This window comes from Callionymus lyra, chromosome 12 (assembly GCF_982586985.1).
Source record: "Callionymus lyra chromosome 12, fCalLyr1.hap1.1, whole genome shotgun sequence".
Lineage (NCBI taxonomy): Eukaryota > Metazoa > Chordata > Actinopteri > Syngnathiformes > Callionymidae > Callionymus > Callionymus lyra.
In genome coordinates, this window is record NC_141829.1 from 22,924,281 (window position 1) to 22,942,312 (window position 18,032).

General features: G+C 39.7%; 1 protein-coding gene across 1 annotated transcript in view; it reads right to left on the reverse strand.

Moving 5' to 3' along the window:
- Window positions 1-1,614: 1,614 nt before the first annotated feature.
- The window catches only part of pde11a (phosphodiesterase 11a), a 35,955-nt gene continuing 19,537 nt past the window's right edge, over window positions 1,615-18,032 (reverse strand). The window contains exons 9-20 of the mRNA XM_087804259.1: window positions 17,663-17,755; window positions 16,137-16,187; window positions 12,738-12,884; window positions 12,561-12,668; window positions 11,867-11,976; window positions 10,643-10,733; window positions 6,960-7,060; window positions 6,802-6,879; window positions 6,682-6,745; window positions 5,820-5,894; window positions 5,211-5,294; window positions 1,615-3,882 (exon numbers count right to left, since the gene is read on the reverse strand). Coding sequence (XP_087660385.1) covers window positions 3,634-3,882; window positions 5,211-5,294; window positions 5,820-5,894; window positions 6,682-6,745; window positions 6,802-6,879; window positions 6,960-7,060; window positions 10,643-10,733; window positions 11,867-11,976; window positions 12,561-12,668; window positions 12,738-12,884; window positions 16,137-16,187; window positions 17,663-17,755 — 1,251 coding nt within the window. The 3' untranslated portion in view covers window positions 1,615-3,633. The remainder of the gene's footprint in view (window positions 3,883-5,210; window positions 5,295-5,819; window positions 5,895-6,681; window positions 6,746-6,801; window positions 6,880-6,959; window positions 7,061-10,642; window positions 10,734-11,866; window positions 11,977-12,560; window positions 12,669-12,737; window positions 12,885-16,136; window positions 16,188-17,662; window positions 17,756-18,032) is intronic.

Below are 18,032 nucleotides of genomic sequence, written 5' to 3' on the forward strand. Positions count from 1 at the left end.
CTGCAGACGCGTGTTGTTGCCTCGAGCGAAGATGTGTGTAATGATGGTTGACATTGATTATCCACATCATAGTGTCGTCACTCGCAGATTAGTTAGCAACCAATCCACGTTAATCTCTCCATTATTCTTTACTTAATACCAGTTGCCACTCAATCTTCTTATAGAAAATGTTTCCAAATATGACATATTACCTTTTGTTAATGTAAAAGTTTGTATTACTATCTCTTTTTATAATTAAAACATGTTTTGATCTTTTATTACATTATAATTACAATCATAAAAAATCAACTAATTGAATTATTAATTCGAATTTAAATAGATTCATTTATAAATTAATCTGGTTTATTAAAATGATTAAGATTCTAATCTATATTCGATGTCATGGTTTCTGCAGATGTAGTTGCGGGTCTTCGTCCACTAGAGGTCACCGTCGCACCGGTGATTGAGAAAGTGGGTCAAAGTTTCTGCTCCGGTGGTCGTTCAGGATTCCGCTGTTTAAATATTTTAACATAAACACTGAATATTCTGAGAAGAATTTTAAAATTGACCTGATTCCACTGGAGCCACGTCATCATTGTCGTCATCATACTCGTCATCATAACCACATTCACCTTCACCATCTGCACAACACGCAGGTTTCTATAACAAGTAAACTAAAAAAGTAAAGGCGGCTATTGATATACATACATTATATTATCCTCACAACATATCAAATGTGTTCGTTAATCTGTTTTGTCAATGAATTATGAATTTATTTTCATGCTTATGTTCACACATATAGGCTTGTAATAGACACATTTGTTCGCACGGGTTCAAAATGTAGTAGCACACATTGGTCCCATGTGTTGCTGTCACGCATAAAGTTGTCAATCTCCCTTTAATACGCTCACACAACCATGTTCGTACTGAATCCATCACAACCCATCAATGTGTCGCACAATTTGATATTAATTGTGATTGTAACTTCAGTAAATTTGGTCAAGCCATTGTCTCGAGTCATTTGTGTTTGTTTGTCTTTTATACAATCATTTAAACTGCGAATGGCTTTAATACCTTTTCATAAAATCTTCCTAAACTCATTATTGATTTTCATTTACTTATTAAACAACACTTCTAAGGTCATACACATACACACAAAACAGCTCACACTAGCCATTTAACTAGTACTCAGTCATTTACCGAGGGCCAGAACTTAAAGAAAAGCATCCATAATGTAAGTGACAGCAGGTAAGACTTGTCTTTGGGTCAATCGAGTACGAGGTCAGTGAAGGCAACACTTGGTAGAAACTTCTCTCTGTCTGTGATGTTTCCATATAATACTACACAACATACTGTATATGTAACACTGTTTAAAAAATCTATTACAATTTCTATATCCCAGTCTTTCATGACCAGGTTGCACATTGTGTCGCACACGTACAGTATGATCGTGTCACACACATTTGTATCAGTCACTGACTTGTATTATATGTATAATACACACATGTCTGTGTTGACTCATATACTGTAGTACCAGCCAAAGCATATTAAATAATATGATATATGACAATAATAACATATTGATCGTAGCAGCATATTTTTATTTAAAGTCTGCACAAAAACATTGGCACGTTTGCATCGTCATGCTCGACGGAGTCTTCCCGTCTGACCTCACCACGAGAGGAGAGAAGAGACCACGTTACGTTTTTGGAAAAAGACATGTCGGCCATGTTTTCAGGCCGAATAGAAAAATAGAAGAGCAATATTCAGAGATCACATGATGCAGCAGAATCAAAGACATGCATTCTCCCCTCATGTGTCGTGAAGATGAGTCGAGGTATTTGTCGGTACACGTTTGCTACATCGTTAGCAAATGGTCGAATTCAATACTGCGAACGAAAGAGAACATGCAACGTCGTGGAACTAAAGTACAGTCAGCAGCACACAGTTCCATGCCTCACAAGGTGCACAGACACATTTCCAATAAACTACGACACGATTCATAAGGCAAACCTTCCTCGGAAAAATACCATGAAAGTGATGGCTTGTTACTACACGGGCACTTCATCATGACTCGCATCCAGTTCCTCCGCAGGCCTGAACTAAACCGGTCCAAAAGTCACAAAATCAAACGGCTAATTCTACGGAAATGTCATCAAGGCACATGTGTGTTTGTGACCAGGCTGAACCCTGAACGCGGCGCCGATATCTCTGTGGTTCCCATTTTCATTTTGGTTGACAAAGGGTGGTCAGCGTGAGTTTGTCGGAGAGGTCATGCACTTTTCATCAGGAGGTTCCAAACAAGGCACAGGAGGGGAGGACGTTAAACACTTAGCATCGCAAGCTCCTACAGGAGGAGTTAAACTACTGACTTGGCTCCAGAGCAGCATTTGTGCACAAATGTATTTTAACTCAAGTTTATTCATTGAGAATGTGACCCGAATCAAAGGTGCAGCCTGTGGGCCTCATTAGGTCCTTTTAATTCTGTCCATGTGGTCCTCATGAGTACATGATGATGTAGAAATACTTCGGACGGCCATCAATTTTAATACTAGTTTACCTCGAAATATTGTTGTTCTACTTTTTCTTCTTTATCGTTTTCCTAAAATAAAAATAATGGAAAAAAACGTTTTGGAAGAAAGTGCCTCATTTCATATTGACAGGTTTGGTCATCGTTCTCTTAATAATTTACTTAAATCCACATCAAATCAAATGACAACTTTACCTCAGTTTAATATCATTTTCATTTTATCATCAATTGGCCGAAACAAAGACGCAACAACAACCAAGAATTGCCTAAATAAGATAAATTAAATGCTGAAGATTATAAAGTGTAATTAATATTTAATTAAAAAATGGAAGAAAAAAATCTGGACAAACATGTGAATATGATATTAAGGCACTTTTAAATATTTTTTCTCAATTAATTTTTGAAGGTCAGGAAATAGTTTTAAAACAAAAAACATGAAAAGAGCTAACAACATTTTAAATTAAATAAAAATACATTTGAATAATTTTGTTTAAAATACGAAAGATGAATTTCAAAAAATAAATTGATAGATTTAACTTCATGGGGGTTTTCGGCCTCTTCAATGCAGAAACACTCCCCTCTAGTGGCAGAAGAAGGTCATATCATGTCATCAATGTATTATCTCGTTTTATTAACATTTCCAGCCGTCAATTTAGACTCTCTCGTGGGCCAGATGAAAGTATATCGTGAGCTAGATTGGGCCCCTCTGCCTTGAGTTGGAAAATTCCAAACGTTCTTCTCTTGAACCCGTCAGTAAATAACTCCATGCTGGTCGTGTTGTTCCTGCGCCTCTAAACCCTGCCAAGCCTGACTGAACCGCCTATGTACAGATTTACAGAAGCAAAAGTGACGACGAGCAGAGAACTGCTCGCGAATGTTCTGCTTTGTTGTGCAGAAGTCTGTGCGATTTCATCCATCCATCTGTAGACACAGTGATGTGTGACTCGTGTGCAGCTGCTCTGGTCAACATTCAGAGACGCACAAGTCGTCCAGAGACGCTGAAGCTCATCTCAAGCAGCAGCAGAAGCGAGAGCCTGAGAGCGGCTGCATGCACCGCACCGCCCGAGTCCCAGGCTGCTGTGAGAGGAAACTGAGCCGACGAAGATCGGAGGCGACGGCGGAAGCTAACTGACGGACGCGGGCGGCGCGTGGTCATCGTCGGCGCCGCTGCTGCAACACGGGCTGCTGCCGGTCTTGGGCACCGAGCAGGCGACGGATTCGGGGCCGTCGGTGCCGCCGCCGCTGCAGGGGCTGGCGGGGGCGGAGACGCTGTGGCCGGGCTGTCTCTTGTTGTTTAGCTCTTCCCACTTGCACCTGTTGGCCCGAATCATGTCAACCATCGGCTGCAGCTTCGGATTCAACTTGACAAGAGTCTGCAGAGAGAAGCACAAACTGAGAGTCAACACTCTGGCAACGACCAAAAAAACCTCCTCCGGAGGGACCTGGGTCCGCCCTGAGGCCTCCTCACCACCAGACAGCAGTCAAGACATCCTGAAAGAAAGCTTAGGTAACATAACAATAATGTGCCAAGAGCACTTTCATAATATTTTTTATTTGGGGCTTTCAAAGCGTTTTTCATAGTTATCTTTTGGTATATACTGTATTTCAAAGTGTGTGTAAAAATATATATTTTTAAAATTTACGATTAAAATGCAACAATGCATATTGTTTGTTAATTTTTGTGTTGCAATTTAACCTTCAGGCGCTAGATGGCGACATTTATTATGTCCTCTGCAGATAAAGCAACAATGAAATCCTGCCAGATTCCGGTGATGACTGAGGACGAGAGGATACATTTGTCTCTAGTTCCTTTAAAGTTGATGTTTGGACATGTTTATGTATATATATATATATACATACATAAGTTGTTTATATATGTTTTTTTAACGATTTCATCAAGAGTCATGAGGTCTGTAAATTTTGCAACACCAGAGTCAAGCACTCAACAATACTTCAAATATATGCTTGTTACTACAATACATAATAATGTTGTGCTCTGCATCGTGATATGTATACTATCCCCAAATTCTTACCAATACACACCCCTATATTTTATAATTAAAACCATTTAAAAATGAAAGTGTCGATCGAAATTGAAACGAGTTTGTCTGGCGGTTATAAAAAAATCTATCAATTATTCACTTATTTGCTGATAAACACGCCACAATTTTAAAGAAGATTGATTTACGTGCAAATTCAACCAGAAAGTGTTAGCAAAGCTTCGTGTTTTGTCGTAGTATTTTTACGCAACAAGTCGGGGAGCAACGGAGGCTTCGCCAGAGGAGCAACAGAAGGTTATGTAATCGAGGATTAATATTCTACAAAGTCGTGATCCGGCAGCGGGAGGAAGAGATCAGTGGGATCAAGAAAAAGGCCTCGTCCGCCCACGAACTGAAAACCCCGCTGCCTGTGAACGTCCCCTCTTCTCCCCTCACAAGTCTAATTGGCGGCCGCACGAATCCCCGTAAACACCGACGTGAACCACGGCGGAGCGAGACGACACCACGTCTCTGCAGGATGTCGGACTTTGCTTTAACATCAGTTCGTCTCTCTGATGTCATCGCTCTCTAATGTCTCCTAGTCGAACTCTCTCTCTCTTTTTTTTTCCCTCCACCGCTGCCTATTTATGAAGCAGCTTTGAACCAGCAACCTTGAAGTGAAATGAAGAGTGTGCAGGTACATGAACAGGAAGAAGAAATACCTCGTAGAGTGGAGCACAGATTCCATCTATCCACTCCAGCTGTAGCCCCGGCAACTCGTCCTTCCTGTTCCGATCAAAGATGGCCTGCAACACACAAGGTGTCTGTCAAGACTCACAACTTTGACTCGGGTTTGTGTGTGTCCGTCAATGCCAGCAGGCACGATGACTGTTTATATAGTACAATAGTTTTTCATTTACCTCATATTTATCAATTTATAATAAAAATATTCAAGTAAAAATACGTTTATATTGTTATGCTGTGGCCAGATGTTTGTTAATTGGTCATTATAAATGTTATTCTTTGAGGTTTTAATAAAATGTTTTTTATGTAGTGGTGACAAACTGTTACATAAGTGTCCAACATCTTAAGGCACTTAATAAATATTTACCTGGGGGCCGCAAAAAATAACTTGGTGGGCCTGAGTTTGACATGTGTGTGTTTTTGTGTGTAAATACACATATATTTATTTTAATGATAATGTTTTAACTGATTTATTTTTTTCTAAATTATTTAATTTACAATATTTCTTTTTTTTTTCCTTTTGTATTGTTTCTTATTGTTGACAAATGGACTATAAATAAAGTTCCTGGAGCTTCTAGTCAACTTGCCGAAGGCGTGAGTTTCAGCTCGGATCTCTCTCGGTCGCCCTGCTCGAAGAACTCGCTGGTTACCAACTCTGCCACCTGGAGGCACAAACGAGAATTGACACTTTATCTCACGATGCCTCTTGTATGGAAGTACAGGTATATCAGTGCCATCGGAATATAGAATGGTTAGATGTAACATTTTAAATGTTGAAGCTTTTATATATTTGTTTTTATATTGTATTCTATTATGTTGTTGTTTACTGTCTAAACTGTCTCTTACTTGTCTACTCATTTAATTATGTATGCATAACTTAATTCAGTAACAGAAGTTGATTGAGAACTTTGGGAAATGATCCATAGGTATGAGTGTGTGTGTGAATGGTTGTCTGTCTTTGTGTGCCCTGTGACAGACTGGTGTCTGTCCAGGGTGTCCCCTGCCTCTCGCCTTATGATACTGGGATAGGCTCCAGTCTCCCCACGACAGACAATGAATGAACTTAATTCAGTTATTACTTTATTTAATTTGTTTTGTATTAAATAATTTAATTCAGCAATCTGTGTATAGAAGAGTTACTTTTTTTTTACACATTGATTTTGATATTATAATTCCAATACTTGAAAAAATTAAAAGTATAAAAACGTTTTCAGTATAGAAATGTTGCCCAACAATTCCAAATTAATTTAGAAAATATTGAATTTTGTTTTTAAAAATATGCAACCTTTTACTATAGAAATGAATGTATTTGTTGAAAGAAAAAAAATAACTTCATCATTTGAAATGTATAATTTAACAATTCAATATTCTGATGGTACTAATATACTTCCACACTCTCGTCTCTTCCCCTGTGTAGCTGGGACAGACTCCAACCCTTTATAAACGTACCTTGCGTGATATTTCCCACGGTTTGGTGACTGCACCGAGGTCACACGCCGTCATCATCATCGATCTGGAAGGTCAGTTGTTACTATCATCTGTGTGTGCGCGTGCGCGTTGGTCCCTCACCTGCACATGTCTCTGTGCGCCTTCACATTCCAGTTGTACTCGCCTTTGCTGACCAGGTCGAAGAACGTGTTTCTGTTCCTGCACAGATAATTCAGGGTGAGTCCACTGGGGGGCGCTGTTATCAACACGTTTGAACCCCCGTGTCACCGGGAACGTACTCGAAGTAGAGCGTGAGGTCCGTGGCCAGGATGGACTGCTTCAGCAGCTGCATCAGGTCACTGTACTCCGTGGACGAGAGGTTGGAGAAGATGTTGTGACCCTGAGGGGGGACACGCAGGTGGTTGAGGGCGCGTGCGCACTGACTCGACCCGCGCATCGGGAGGCGGTGACGTCACTGCACTCAAAAGTCAACCGACAGAAAAGGTCATCGCTGTTGTTTTTCTTCCCCCAAAAAATTTGGCGCGCGTGGGCGGCTCCCCTGCAGCGCGCCTGTCGCGTGGAAAAAAAGTCGAGTCCTCTGGAGCGCGCGCGTGATGGAGTTGATGCGAGGAAACGAGATGTTAACGACTGAAGGAATTAGAGGATAATGAATCCCTCAGTTCTCGCTCGAAACACCGAGTAGACAAGTCTGAACGAGCTCTTCCCTTAAAGGTGATGTTTGGCTTCATGCTGACGCGCACTTTGATGGGTTGACTAAAAAGTGAAGCATACCTCCGCCGAGGAGCGAGTTCTTATATCAGAAACAAATCAATTCACTATGAATTAAACGTGTCATTTGGTGAAAAGGAAAATAGAAATTAAGAAGGAATTTTAAGTACGTTAGTTTCCTTTGTTTTTTTCATAGACAGTGTGTGACAAATATACCGGAGCAACCATTTTTAGGGGAAGAATTATTTACTGTGTGTTTGATTCGACACCTGCCTTCATTCTTCTGCTCTCTAAGAAGGTCCGGTTTGAAAGATCCACATGTTAGACTCTAAATGAACAGGTAAAAGTTCAACTTCGTTGTCAGAAAGTTAATGAAAGTTACATGAGACATTTGGTTATTTTTTCTTTATTTATTTATTCCAGACTTTTTTCTGTTAAGACCGAGGAAAGGATTATTTGGTTCAGTATTTTATTTAGGCCCCCCTGCGATCGTCATACTTGTCTGTTACAAACTGACCTTGACCCCCCATTATAAAAGGGGAAAAGTATTGCCCTCACAGGATAAAGTTTGGGGACCTCTTGTATAATCAAAGTAAACTGACTGACAAGATGGTGTTTAAATTAAGCAATAAAAGGAAGTTTCGCTTTGAGAGTTTCTGCCATCATGACATGACTGCGAATAAGAACATTTGGCAAAAAAACATTCTTTTTTTTTTAAGTTAATATAATCTTAGCCTTTTCAAAATGACAAAACTAAAGGAACAATGAAATCCTGCAATATCCCTGTGATGGCTGAGGACAAGAGGATACATTTGAATCAAGCGAACTGATGTTTGGACGTGTGTTTTTATATATTTATATATATGAAACACACACACACTGCTTAAATTTAAAAAAAAAGACTTCATCAAGAGTCATGGACAGTACTTCATATATATGCATATATATATATTCATATATATTTTCCTACAATACATATTAACGTTGTGCTCTGTATAGTGGTATGTATACTATCACCAGATTCTTGCCAATACACACCCCTATATTTCATAATTAAAACCATTTAAAAACTGAAGTGGTCAATCGAAAGTGTTACGAGTTTGTATCGCGGTGATAAGAAAATCCATAGATTATTCATTTATTTGCTGATGAACACGCCATGATTAACATTTTGTTGTTAGCCAATAAAATACAAACTTATTCTCATATTCAAGATAACCAGGTGCTTAAATTATATAAAACACACTCTTTGTCTAGAACCTTTTTTGCTTTAGCTGCACAGTTAATGTTGGGACTCGGTTATTTTTATTTTTAAATACATTTTTAAATAAAAGTTTTTGCAATCTAGTAATCTTCGTTGCTCTCCTGGTTATGTTCTTTTAACAACACATAAAGAAGCAGTTGCATATTTTCCCCCTCCCTCTGTGTCGCGTAAACACGATCTAGATCATGACACAAGCTCACAACAACATTCAGAGTCACACTTTCATGTGCAGCCGTGGCAGAGGAGCCACAGAACAAACAGAAAAGAGGGCACATGCTCGCCCTGAAGCGGATTCAACCCGAGGATGCAGCACTAACTACTTCTCGGCTGTTTAAAGTTTCATAAAATGGGAAAATGAAAAGAGTTGTGTGACGGACTGTCAGTCCAGATCAAAATCTTTTCAAAGAAAAATACATTACATTTGCTTGGATTTGTTTTTTTTAAAGATACATTCAGATCTTGGTTTTACTGAAACAGCCAGTTCTTGAATGTTTTATCAGAAGAAAAGACACATTTTAGTTACTTCTTGAAAGAAATAAACAGTGTCAAATCATTCCAAGAGTGTCTTTCAAGATGATTACATATGTCAATCAAACAACATTCATCCCACATCCAACACAGGGAGTTGTTCACAGAGTTTTGAAGATCATCTACCCCTCCTTTGATATTTCTGCTTTGCTCAAAATTGCAAGAATTTAGGTTTCAGCAGTTGTCTTTGTTATATGAGCAGAGGGAGTATTTTTATTTAAATATTCATTTTTTTAAGGTGATTAATTTTGAAAAGAGGAGCCTTAGTTTCATGTTCGGACAATTCATAGTTAAGTCGTCTTTAAAGAAGCTCTTCCAAAACATAATCTTAGGTGTGTTTGACCAAGAATGTAGAAAAAGGAAGAAGAAGACAAAGATAATAATTGAAAGAAATGACCTTCAGACTTGAACGACGCTGCATTTCTAACAGTCTATACTTCAACAACTGCCACAAAAGAAAGAATCCATTGACGTCACTGTCGCTCTCACTGTGATATTCCAGGCAAACATTTACGCAGCTTACCGTGTTGTCAGCGCCGTGGCACTGAAGGTACCGACCCGTTTTTTAATTACTCTTTCACACGGACCCAGTCACCTGCTAAAATGTCTCTCTCAACCAATTACCTGTAAATCTATGGCTCCTCTAATGACATTGATTCGAGGGCAGCACTGGCCGCTTGTTCATCTCTGACCCAACGCTCTCAATCAGTTCCCTTTAAACTAGACTTCTCTTGGCATTAATCAAGCCTTAAACTACAAACAAACATAAACTCAAAGTATATTTGTTTTAGAACAATCTGTGTCGTCTTCACATGCATCAACAACAATGATCTGATGGTTTCACGTCAACATCCCACCAGTGACGCCTTAGATCCTGTAGGTTCCATACATTGTACAGAGAAATCATTTCCCGAAAAAAGTGATTTCTCTGTATATTGTGACACCATTTGTCAGAGACCGCAGAGAAAAGACTGTAAGTGTCACTGAATGAAATGAAATCTAGAACAGTCTCGTAGCTGTTTCCATCTTAAAGATCTACTGTGCAATTGAATCACCATCCCACTCGTGACGCCACTGAGCAACAGCATAGAACACATTGATTCAAGTTATTGGACTCATGCTTCAAAAATCACAATTTATTCTTGTTTAAGATTATTTTTTGCACGTTAAGGTCATAACCCTTTGTGTCATCTCTGGGTCAAGGTGACCCGAAGGCCTGAAAATAAATGTGTTTGTGGTATCCCTTGTGTTGTCTCTGGGTCAAGGTGAACGACCTCCACCACAGCATATGTATTTATGGAAGCCAGGGAGGTCATTCACTTTGACCCAGAGACAACACAAGGGATCCTTCGGGTCACCTTGACCCGACTATTGATCTCCACTTAAGAACTTAAAAACATATTATTTTATTTTTCTCCCTTTTTTCTAAAGGAATGATTCAAACCGTTGGATGCAACTCACCTCGCTCTGCAGGATCATGACGGCGTGGTTGAAGTGGTGATGCTCCAGTGTAGCCGACGTGCCGTAGAGCAGCGCGAGCGCTGAGCCCGTCCTGGAAAAAATAAAACATCTCATCAGGAGAGAACGCTGCAAAATACATGTCCAGTATTTAAAATGGGGTATTTTTCAGATGAGAGTTTAATAAGATTAGTGTTGAGTTCCCACAGGTGAGCCAGTGACGCTGTAATCTTAACTCAACCCTTTCATTCCTACAATTATGTACAGGTTCATTCATGGTTTCACTTGTTGTTTTTGTGAGTGACTCTTAATCAAAGATGAATCAGCTGTCATGGTTTAGATGATGAATTTAAACCATATTTACAATAAGAAACTTTCACTCCTGGACTTTTATTATACCTTTGTTGACAGGTTTTCTTTTAAGCTACTCCAGTAGTACTTGAACTATTCTTCAACTGAAATATATTCATATTTCTTCATAAAGGTTTTGAGTGAGACTTGAACACATGCAACAACATTTAACATCCAGTATTTTTACTCTCTCACGTTCTAACTCAATACCACGCTCAAAACACTGATCTCACCCCCTCTCATTGAACTCATGCATATGGTTGCAAGAGCCGTATGTCACTAGAAAGCTTTTTTTTTCCCTTTCTCTCGGATCAAAATGGAACAAAATGGTTCAGAAATTATTGTAAAAAAGTCTGGGTTGACGCAGGTGCAGATGAGTCTGCTCTGCGTTTGGATGGAACTAGTGAACAAGTGCCGTTCCTTTGAGGAATATGCCAACAACTCGAATAAGGGACAATTAAAATCATCATTTCACTGTCACTGATGTTGACTCCTGTGTCCTTCCTCAAGTAAATTTTTCAGACATCCATCAGTCCATTTATTTCCAGAATGATGCACGAGGACTATTTTCCACTGATCGTTGTTCTCTTCCTTCCTGTTTGCCTCCATCCCACGTTCACGGATCACAGTATCAACCTTGCAAAAGTCAGCAAACTGTAACCTGAGGCAACAGAACCTGTAAGTCAGCAGTGTTTACCATCTCCTCGTTAGACTACGTCTGATGTAAGCTTCACTTGTGTCTTGACTTGCTGATCCGGGCGGCACGACTGCAAACTGCTGCAGGTGGGAAACATATAGTGTAGGAGTGTGTGTGTGTGTGTGTGTGTGTTTTTTTGTGTTAGGAAGCGCGAGGGAGACAAAAAGCAGAAGTCTTACTTGGCCTGGAAAGCGTTGTTGGTGCCTCTGTGGTCCAAGTCATGACACACGCAGCCCACAATAAGCGCTAAGATCTCCACTTCAGTCAGAGTCTCTTGGAAACCCGCCGTCTGAGGCCAGCAAAACAAACAGTGTGAGCGTCTCAGCAGAATTTTCTGAATCTCTGATCTTAAGATGAGGAGAACATTGAATAAAAATGGAAAACACTCCAGCAGCAGCATCTGCAAAAAAAGAAACATCTCGGTGGAATATCCGCGGGGGCTGCAGTAATGCGGACATATGGGGGGGATTTATGACTTGGATGAATGGCTTCAGGGGTACATGAGTCACTGTGGGTCATTGTGGGGCGAGCGAAGATAGCAACGTGAGGCAGAGACCGTCAGGGGTCGCCACAGCAACTCCACCATCTTGGAGTTGTTGTAGATATGTGAGGTGTCAAACTCAGCGTGGCCAGAAAAGAGGCCATGATGGTCTTGAATTAAAAATAATTATTTGGTTAAAGATCTAGAGGCTAACTACGTTCTGGAAACCATGAATGCTTTTGTAGCCCAGTGGACAGATACTGGAAGCCCCCAAACGTATTCACAGTAGAAACTTTTTACCTTCTTTGTGTTCCTGTTCTGGTGGTCTGCCCTGATATTATATTGTTTGATGGCCACTCCTGGTAATGTCGTACGACTCTGAGGAACCTCACCGTGAGCATGGCGAACATGCACTGGCAGACGTTGAAGGCGTGTCTCCAGTTGTGGTAGAGAACCATGCGGTAGTTCTTCCTGACAGTCAGCAGCCACCTGCAAAGAGTCTGGAGAACCAGGGGAAGCATGAAGTGAAGACCCTCCTCTACCCGGGGTTTTGATAAAGTCGCCCTCACCTCGTACTCGATCTTAAACTTGGGCACGATCCCCAACTCCGTGAACATCCTCAGCACGGCGGTTATCATGGCGTCCACGTCCAGGGAGAAGTCGTCGAAGGAGAGCATATCGATGCCCAGCTCACACACCAGCGGAATGTTGGCCGCCTGTGTTCAGTCGAGAGGAAAAAAAGATGGGTAAACAAGAGGATGAATGGAAAGGTCAGAGGAAGCTTCGGACTCTCCAGAGACGCTTTAGAAGACAAAGAAAGCAGTTTTTCTGAAGCTGATGTTTATTTACGAGTGGACATTTACAGTATTTTCATTTAATGGACAACATTAACAAAACTAAACAAGATTCCAAATTAATTCATATATAGTATTATATTGTTTTTAAATACTTTTTCTTATTAAAAAAAGTTTGAAAAAAACAGTTTTTCCCAAAATGCACCGCTTCAAGCTCAATTTGGCATAAGTATTACAATATCATCTAAAACACATGAGTCAAACTTATGGCCAGGGGCCCACCAAGTAATTTTATGTGGTCTGCTGGATGGTATGTTCACAATCAAATTCAAGATAAGATAAGGAACAGGAATTATGGATGTCAACAGTTCCATAGAGACTTTCAATAACAGTGAGATTGAAGGAAAGGAATTTAACTCCGGTTTGGTAAAATATAAAATAAGTAGAACGTTCTTTCCCCCTTGTGTGGTAGACCCATGATCGAAAAAATGACGACAACTAGTTTTACCTCAGATTATTTCTTCCTTGTGGTGACATACATTTATTTTATGGCAACGTAATTTAGTAACTTGGTTGCAGAATTTAAGTCCAAGGGCCTCATGTAAATAAGTAAGTAAGCTATTTTTATTTGCATTTGTATTTATTTGTACAAAGAAGTTCAGGAATTTTCTACTAATAACAGTCGAACACTCAAATTCAGAAAATGGTGCACGTACAAAATTATTCGCAGACTTGTTCTTCCATTTCAACGCCCTCATTTACCAGAGTCTCCCCAATCCACGAAAACAAATGAAAACATGATTGAAGTCAACCAGGCCAGATTAAAGATCTGATCGGACCATTTGAAATCAACAGGCTGCCGGTCAACACCTCTACTAGTATTTCCTGTTGAATAGTTAGATACACAAGGTTATCATCATGTAGCACTTATGAATTGAAATACTAAAAGCTGTAAATATCTCCTCACCTTATACTCGTTGTTGATGTCACAGACATCGTGACACAAAACTCGCATAGGAATGCTTCTGGCATTCTCTTTGTGTAGATATTTTTCTGTTTCTGTTCCATTCGTCTTTAAAACGTCTGTTTCCATCTTAACTTTAAGTTGCTCTGAGAGAACTGGACCTTCTTGGCTAACCGCAAATGCAACCTTTGCCAAATAGTGAAGTTAAACTTCAGTTTTATCTGCTCTTTAAATTGACTGGATCTGCCCCCCACTGGTTCCAAGTTGCCAAGGCATACAATTGGATTTAAAAAGAGATTCCAGTGACTGGCTCGTAGCCCACGCCGTCCACATAAATAATCAGGCGACCTAGATCGGGGCAGGCCTACTACAAGGATCGCCACATTGGAGGCGGAGCTAATCAGATCACTAGATTAGTTGCTAGTTTGCTAGATGATTATCAAATCGTCAATGGATAACAGGGGGAGTTTACTAGTGGAGGAGGTGCTGAAGTTCATGGAAGACGACCACCTCGACCAAGACACAGCTCCGCGGTAGAAAATGAATAAATAATGAGGATTTGTTGTTTCGTAAGCTCATCTTAAAGGTAGAATCCCAGGCCTCCTTGCACCACATTAATGTCCTCTGAAGCCTCTAAATGTTTGTCTCCTGACATCCTCCTCTCACTTCATTTTCAGCCGGAGGTTAGAAGATGTCAGCCAGGTTTGTTTGCCACCAGCGCTCGGGTGGACTCCCTGTCAAACCGACTCCGTATGTGGAGCAGTTATGAAAGAGGAGTGGAGCTGAACGAGGGGGCTGAGAGATCACACGGGCGCGCTGAGAGCGGGGGCTTCTATTTTGCCGTAATGGTCACGAGGGAGAATCCTTCACATGAAAGTGCCGGGAAAATAGGTCATATCTATACCTCATAAATGTCACGCCAATTAAAAACGGCTGATAATTGATGAATAATGCATTGGAAATGATTACGTATTGATTGAAGGAATCCATTTTAAATACCAACATTAGTTTACTTCCAGGAGGGAATACGTCCACGTGCTCCTGGTTAATTATCTCCAAACATTTGCAGGCGAAAACATCAGCAGCTCTCAAGAACTGCTCTTTTGATATATTTCAACAGTTGCATCAATAATGCAGGAACCTTCTCCACGCACGTTCACTTTTGTTCCTATATTTAAACTATTTAAGCAAACCGCAACAGAATCCTGGTTGATGCTTTTTGACGTCTAAGGTGGAACAACTTTGAACCGTCGCTGTTCCAATCTGTTTTTTTCTAATCTCCCCTCACTCGTGAATAAGACCCACAGGTACTTGATACCTCATGCTTGGTGTGGTCTGAAGAAAGCTATGTCATAGATATACTTATAGATTTCAGTACCAAAATGTATTCATCAGATCCACTGATTGAGGTCAGAACACTTTTATTTTTGAAAGAAACTTAAACTAAAACGAGTGTAATCGACATGTCAATAGTCACAAGTTAATGTTATGACAGAAAAAATACTATATATTTTTCTAATAGAAACACCTTTCAGATAGTTATAATCAACAGAATAGTAATTATATATAAGGGCCGGTACCGGGGATCACTGCTCTAGCCAGACTAAAGACGAGACAAAGAAAGAGAGCCTTCTTTTTTATGTATATTCAGAGAGAATTTTTTTTTTTAATGTCTATACAATAGGATATCAGACTCAAGTAGTGTATTGCAAATATTTAATTTAAATATCCTAAATATATTTAAGAACAATGAAATGTAACAAAATATTATTTTAAATTACGGTAGTTTGAAATTCATTAATTTCCCGAAGGAGATCTACAGCGGGATTAAAAAAAATCCATCTATCCATCCATCCATCCATCCATCTATGTTTTTGGGTTTTCTTTCCATTCATTGGAAAATGCTGAACAAAAAAGGGAGTAAGTGAAAAAATTCCTAATTCAAAGAACGTTATTTATATTCTTAATAATAAAAAATATATATATTATAGATGGATTGAATAGATTTATTATCTTTCAGTAAAATGTCTACATATCTTTTAGGATTTTACTATATATGTTTAGGCTGTATGTTGCCTGGTCTGGTTATCTAACCGTTTCTGACATTGATGGTCCAAACGTGGTGTTAATATAGGAAAAACAAATGAAAAGAAACGCATGGTTGAATTCAAAAAAGTGAATCAAAGTGACAACATAAAGAAAACAGTCACCTTGAATTTGTCGACTTCCGTCTTGGAGCAAGTGGCGTGGTACGACAGCACCTGCGGAAACAGAATGATTAAAAAACGCGGCGGCATAAATGCTCTTGGATATGCGTCCCTGTGGAACGTAAGGCACATGTTTGCTCAATAACCGAGGGCATCTTTTAGATTAAGAAGTCAACACTCGCCCCCAGATCAGCCTGCCTCACGTCAGCCCTGATTCCATCGCCACGTCGGCTTCATTTCCTGGGAGAAATACCTCGTGCAGACCTGCGCTCGCTGATTTGATCATAAATGCTCATGTTTATTCCCTGTACATCTCCGGCTTCTCTCTTCGCCGCTTGACTCTAGAAACCGGTCACCCCTCGTTCCATTTTTAATACAATCCGCTCCATAAAGGAGTGAAGCCACATGTTTTTCCCTGCGATCTTCAGGGGGAAGGGGAGACGAGAAGTCCCCGGAGAGACCAGCATCTGTTGCCTCGACTGCTTTAAATGTTTCAGCTCTGAGCGTATTTAGACTGGGAGACAAATAAACACACGATTATGACTTATGGAGGTGGAGATGAGACGGGTCACTGCAGCCCAAAAACAAACGATCCCGGGGAGGAAGAGAAACAAACATAAAAACGTGAATGTAGATGAATTGCATCGAGTATCTGTTAATGATAAGTATGTGATAAGAAACATTAAATGAAAATATGCTACATTTAAATAGCAAATAGTGTAAGTGGGTCAACAAGTTTTGTTTTACACGCAAGATAAAATACATTTGTCATTAAAAATAATGGTGTGAGAATGAGGATAAAAAAAAATTCAATTCATTCTGAGGTATTAGAAATAAAAAAGGCAAAAATATTTCATCATGTTTGGCAAGATCAAAAACGTACTTGTGTTTCATACGCTCTTTCTTTTGTGTGTTTTTTTTATTGAACTGGTTTCAATGTTGTATTGATGTTGTATTTGAGCTGGAAAATGTTCTGGCAATTCTTCTTAGAAGTGAAAGTTGAAGTCATTCTGCGTTCCTAATAGATACAGAACATAACTTATTTTGTCAAGTGGCATTTATAAAGAAGGTCAATCTACTGGGGGGTCTAACGTTACAGGACAGTCAGACAGATGGAACATAATCCAAGAAGACAGTAGTCGATGGTGTAGCAGCTAAACAAAGACAAAATAATGAAGAAAAAACAATGTTAATGTGGAAATGATGGGTGAAGTGCTACAGCTGTCAGTTACACTACATTTGACAGTCACTACACATGTTTTCCAATTATCATTATGATCTTGAAAGTCGAGAACCAAACAATCAAACAGAAAGTGTGCGGCTGAAACCTAAAGAGAACCAGACACAAGCTAACAAACAAACAAGGACAGGTGAGAGAAAAGTTAAATGATCTTAAGTCGAAAAAAAACTGGATTTCACTCTTTGAGCTTCTTCAGGAACTTCTTATATTGATATCAGTGTCTTAATAATGATTGATTGACATGTCGCTGATGTATATTTGTAAGGAGGGATTTGATCAAACAACTCACATCCAACGCCACAGACTGTTTTGCCCAAGACTTCTTCACCTGGTCGTACATGATGGTGTTGTTGATGCCCAGTCCACAAAAGATCACAAAGGCCTGCAAAACAAGTCTACAGGGTGAACACACACACACACACACACACACACACACACAAACACATCAACAAACAAACACCAACACACATTACATACATTTGTATACAGACACAAACACTAGCAAACACATACACATCAACAAACGCACACATGCACACACACATATGTGCACACAAAAACACACATCAACAAACAAATATGCACACACACATACACATCAACACACACACAAACCAACCAACACACACACACAAACACACACACTAAGAAACAAACAC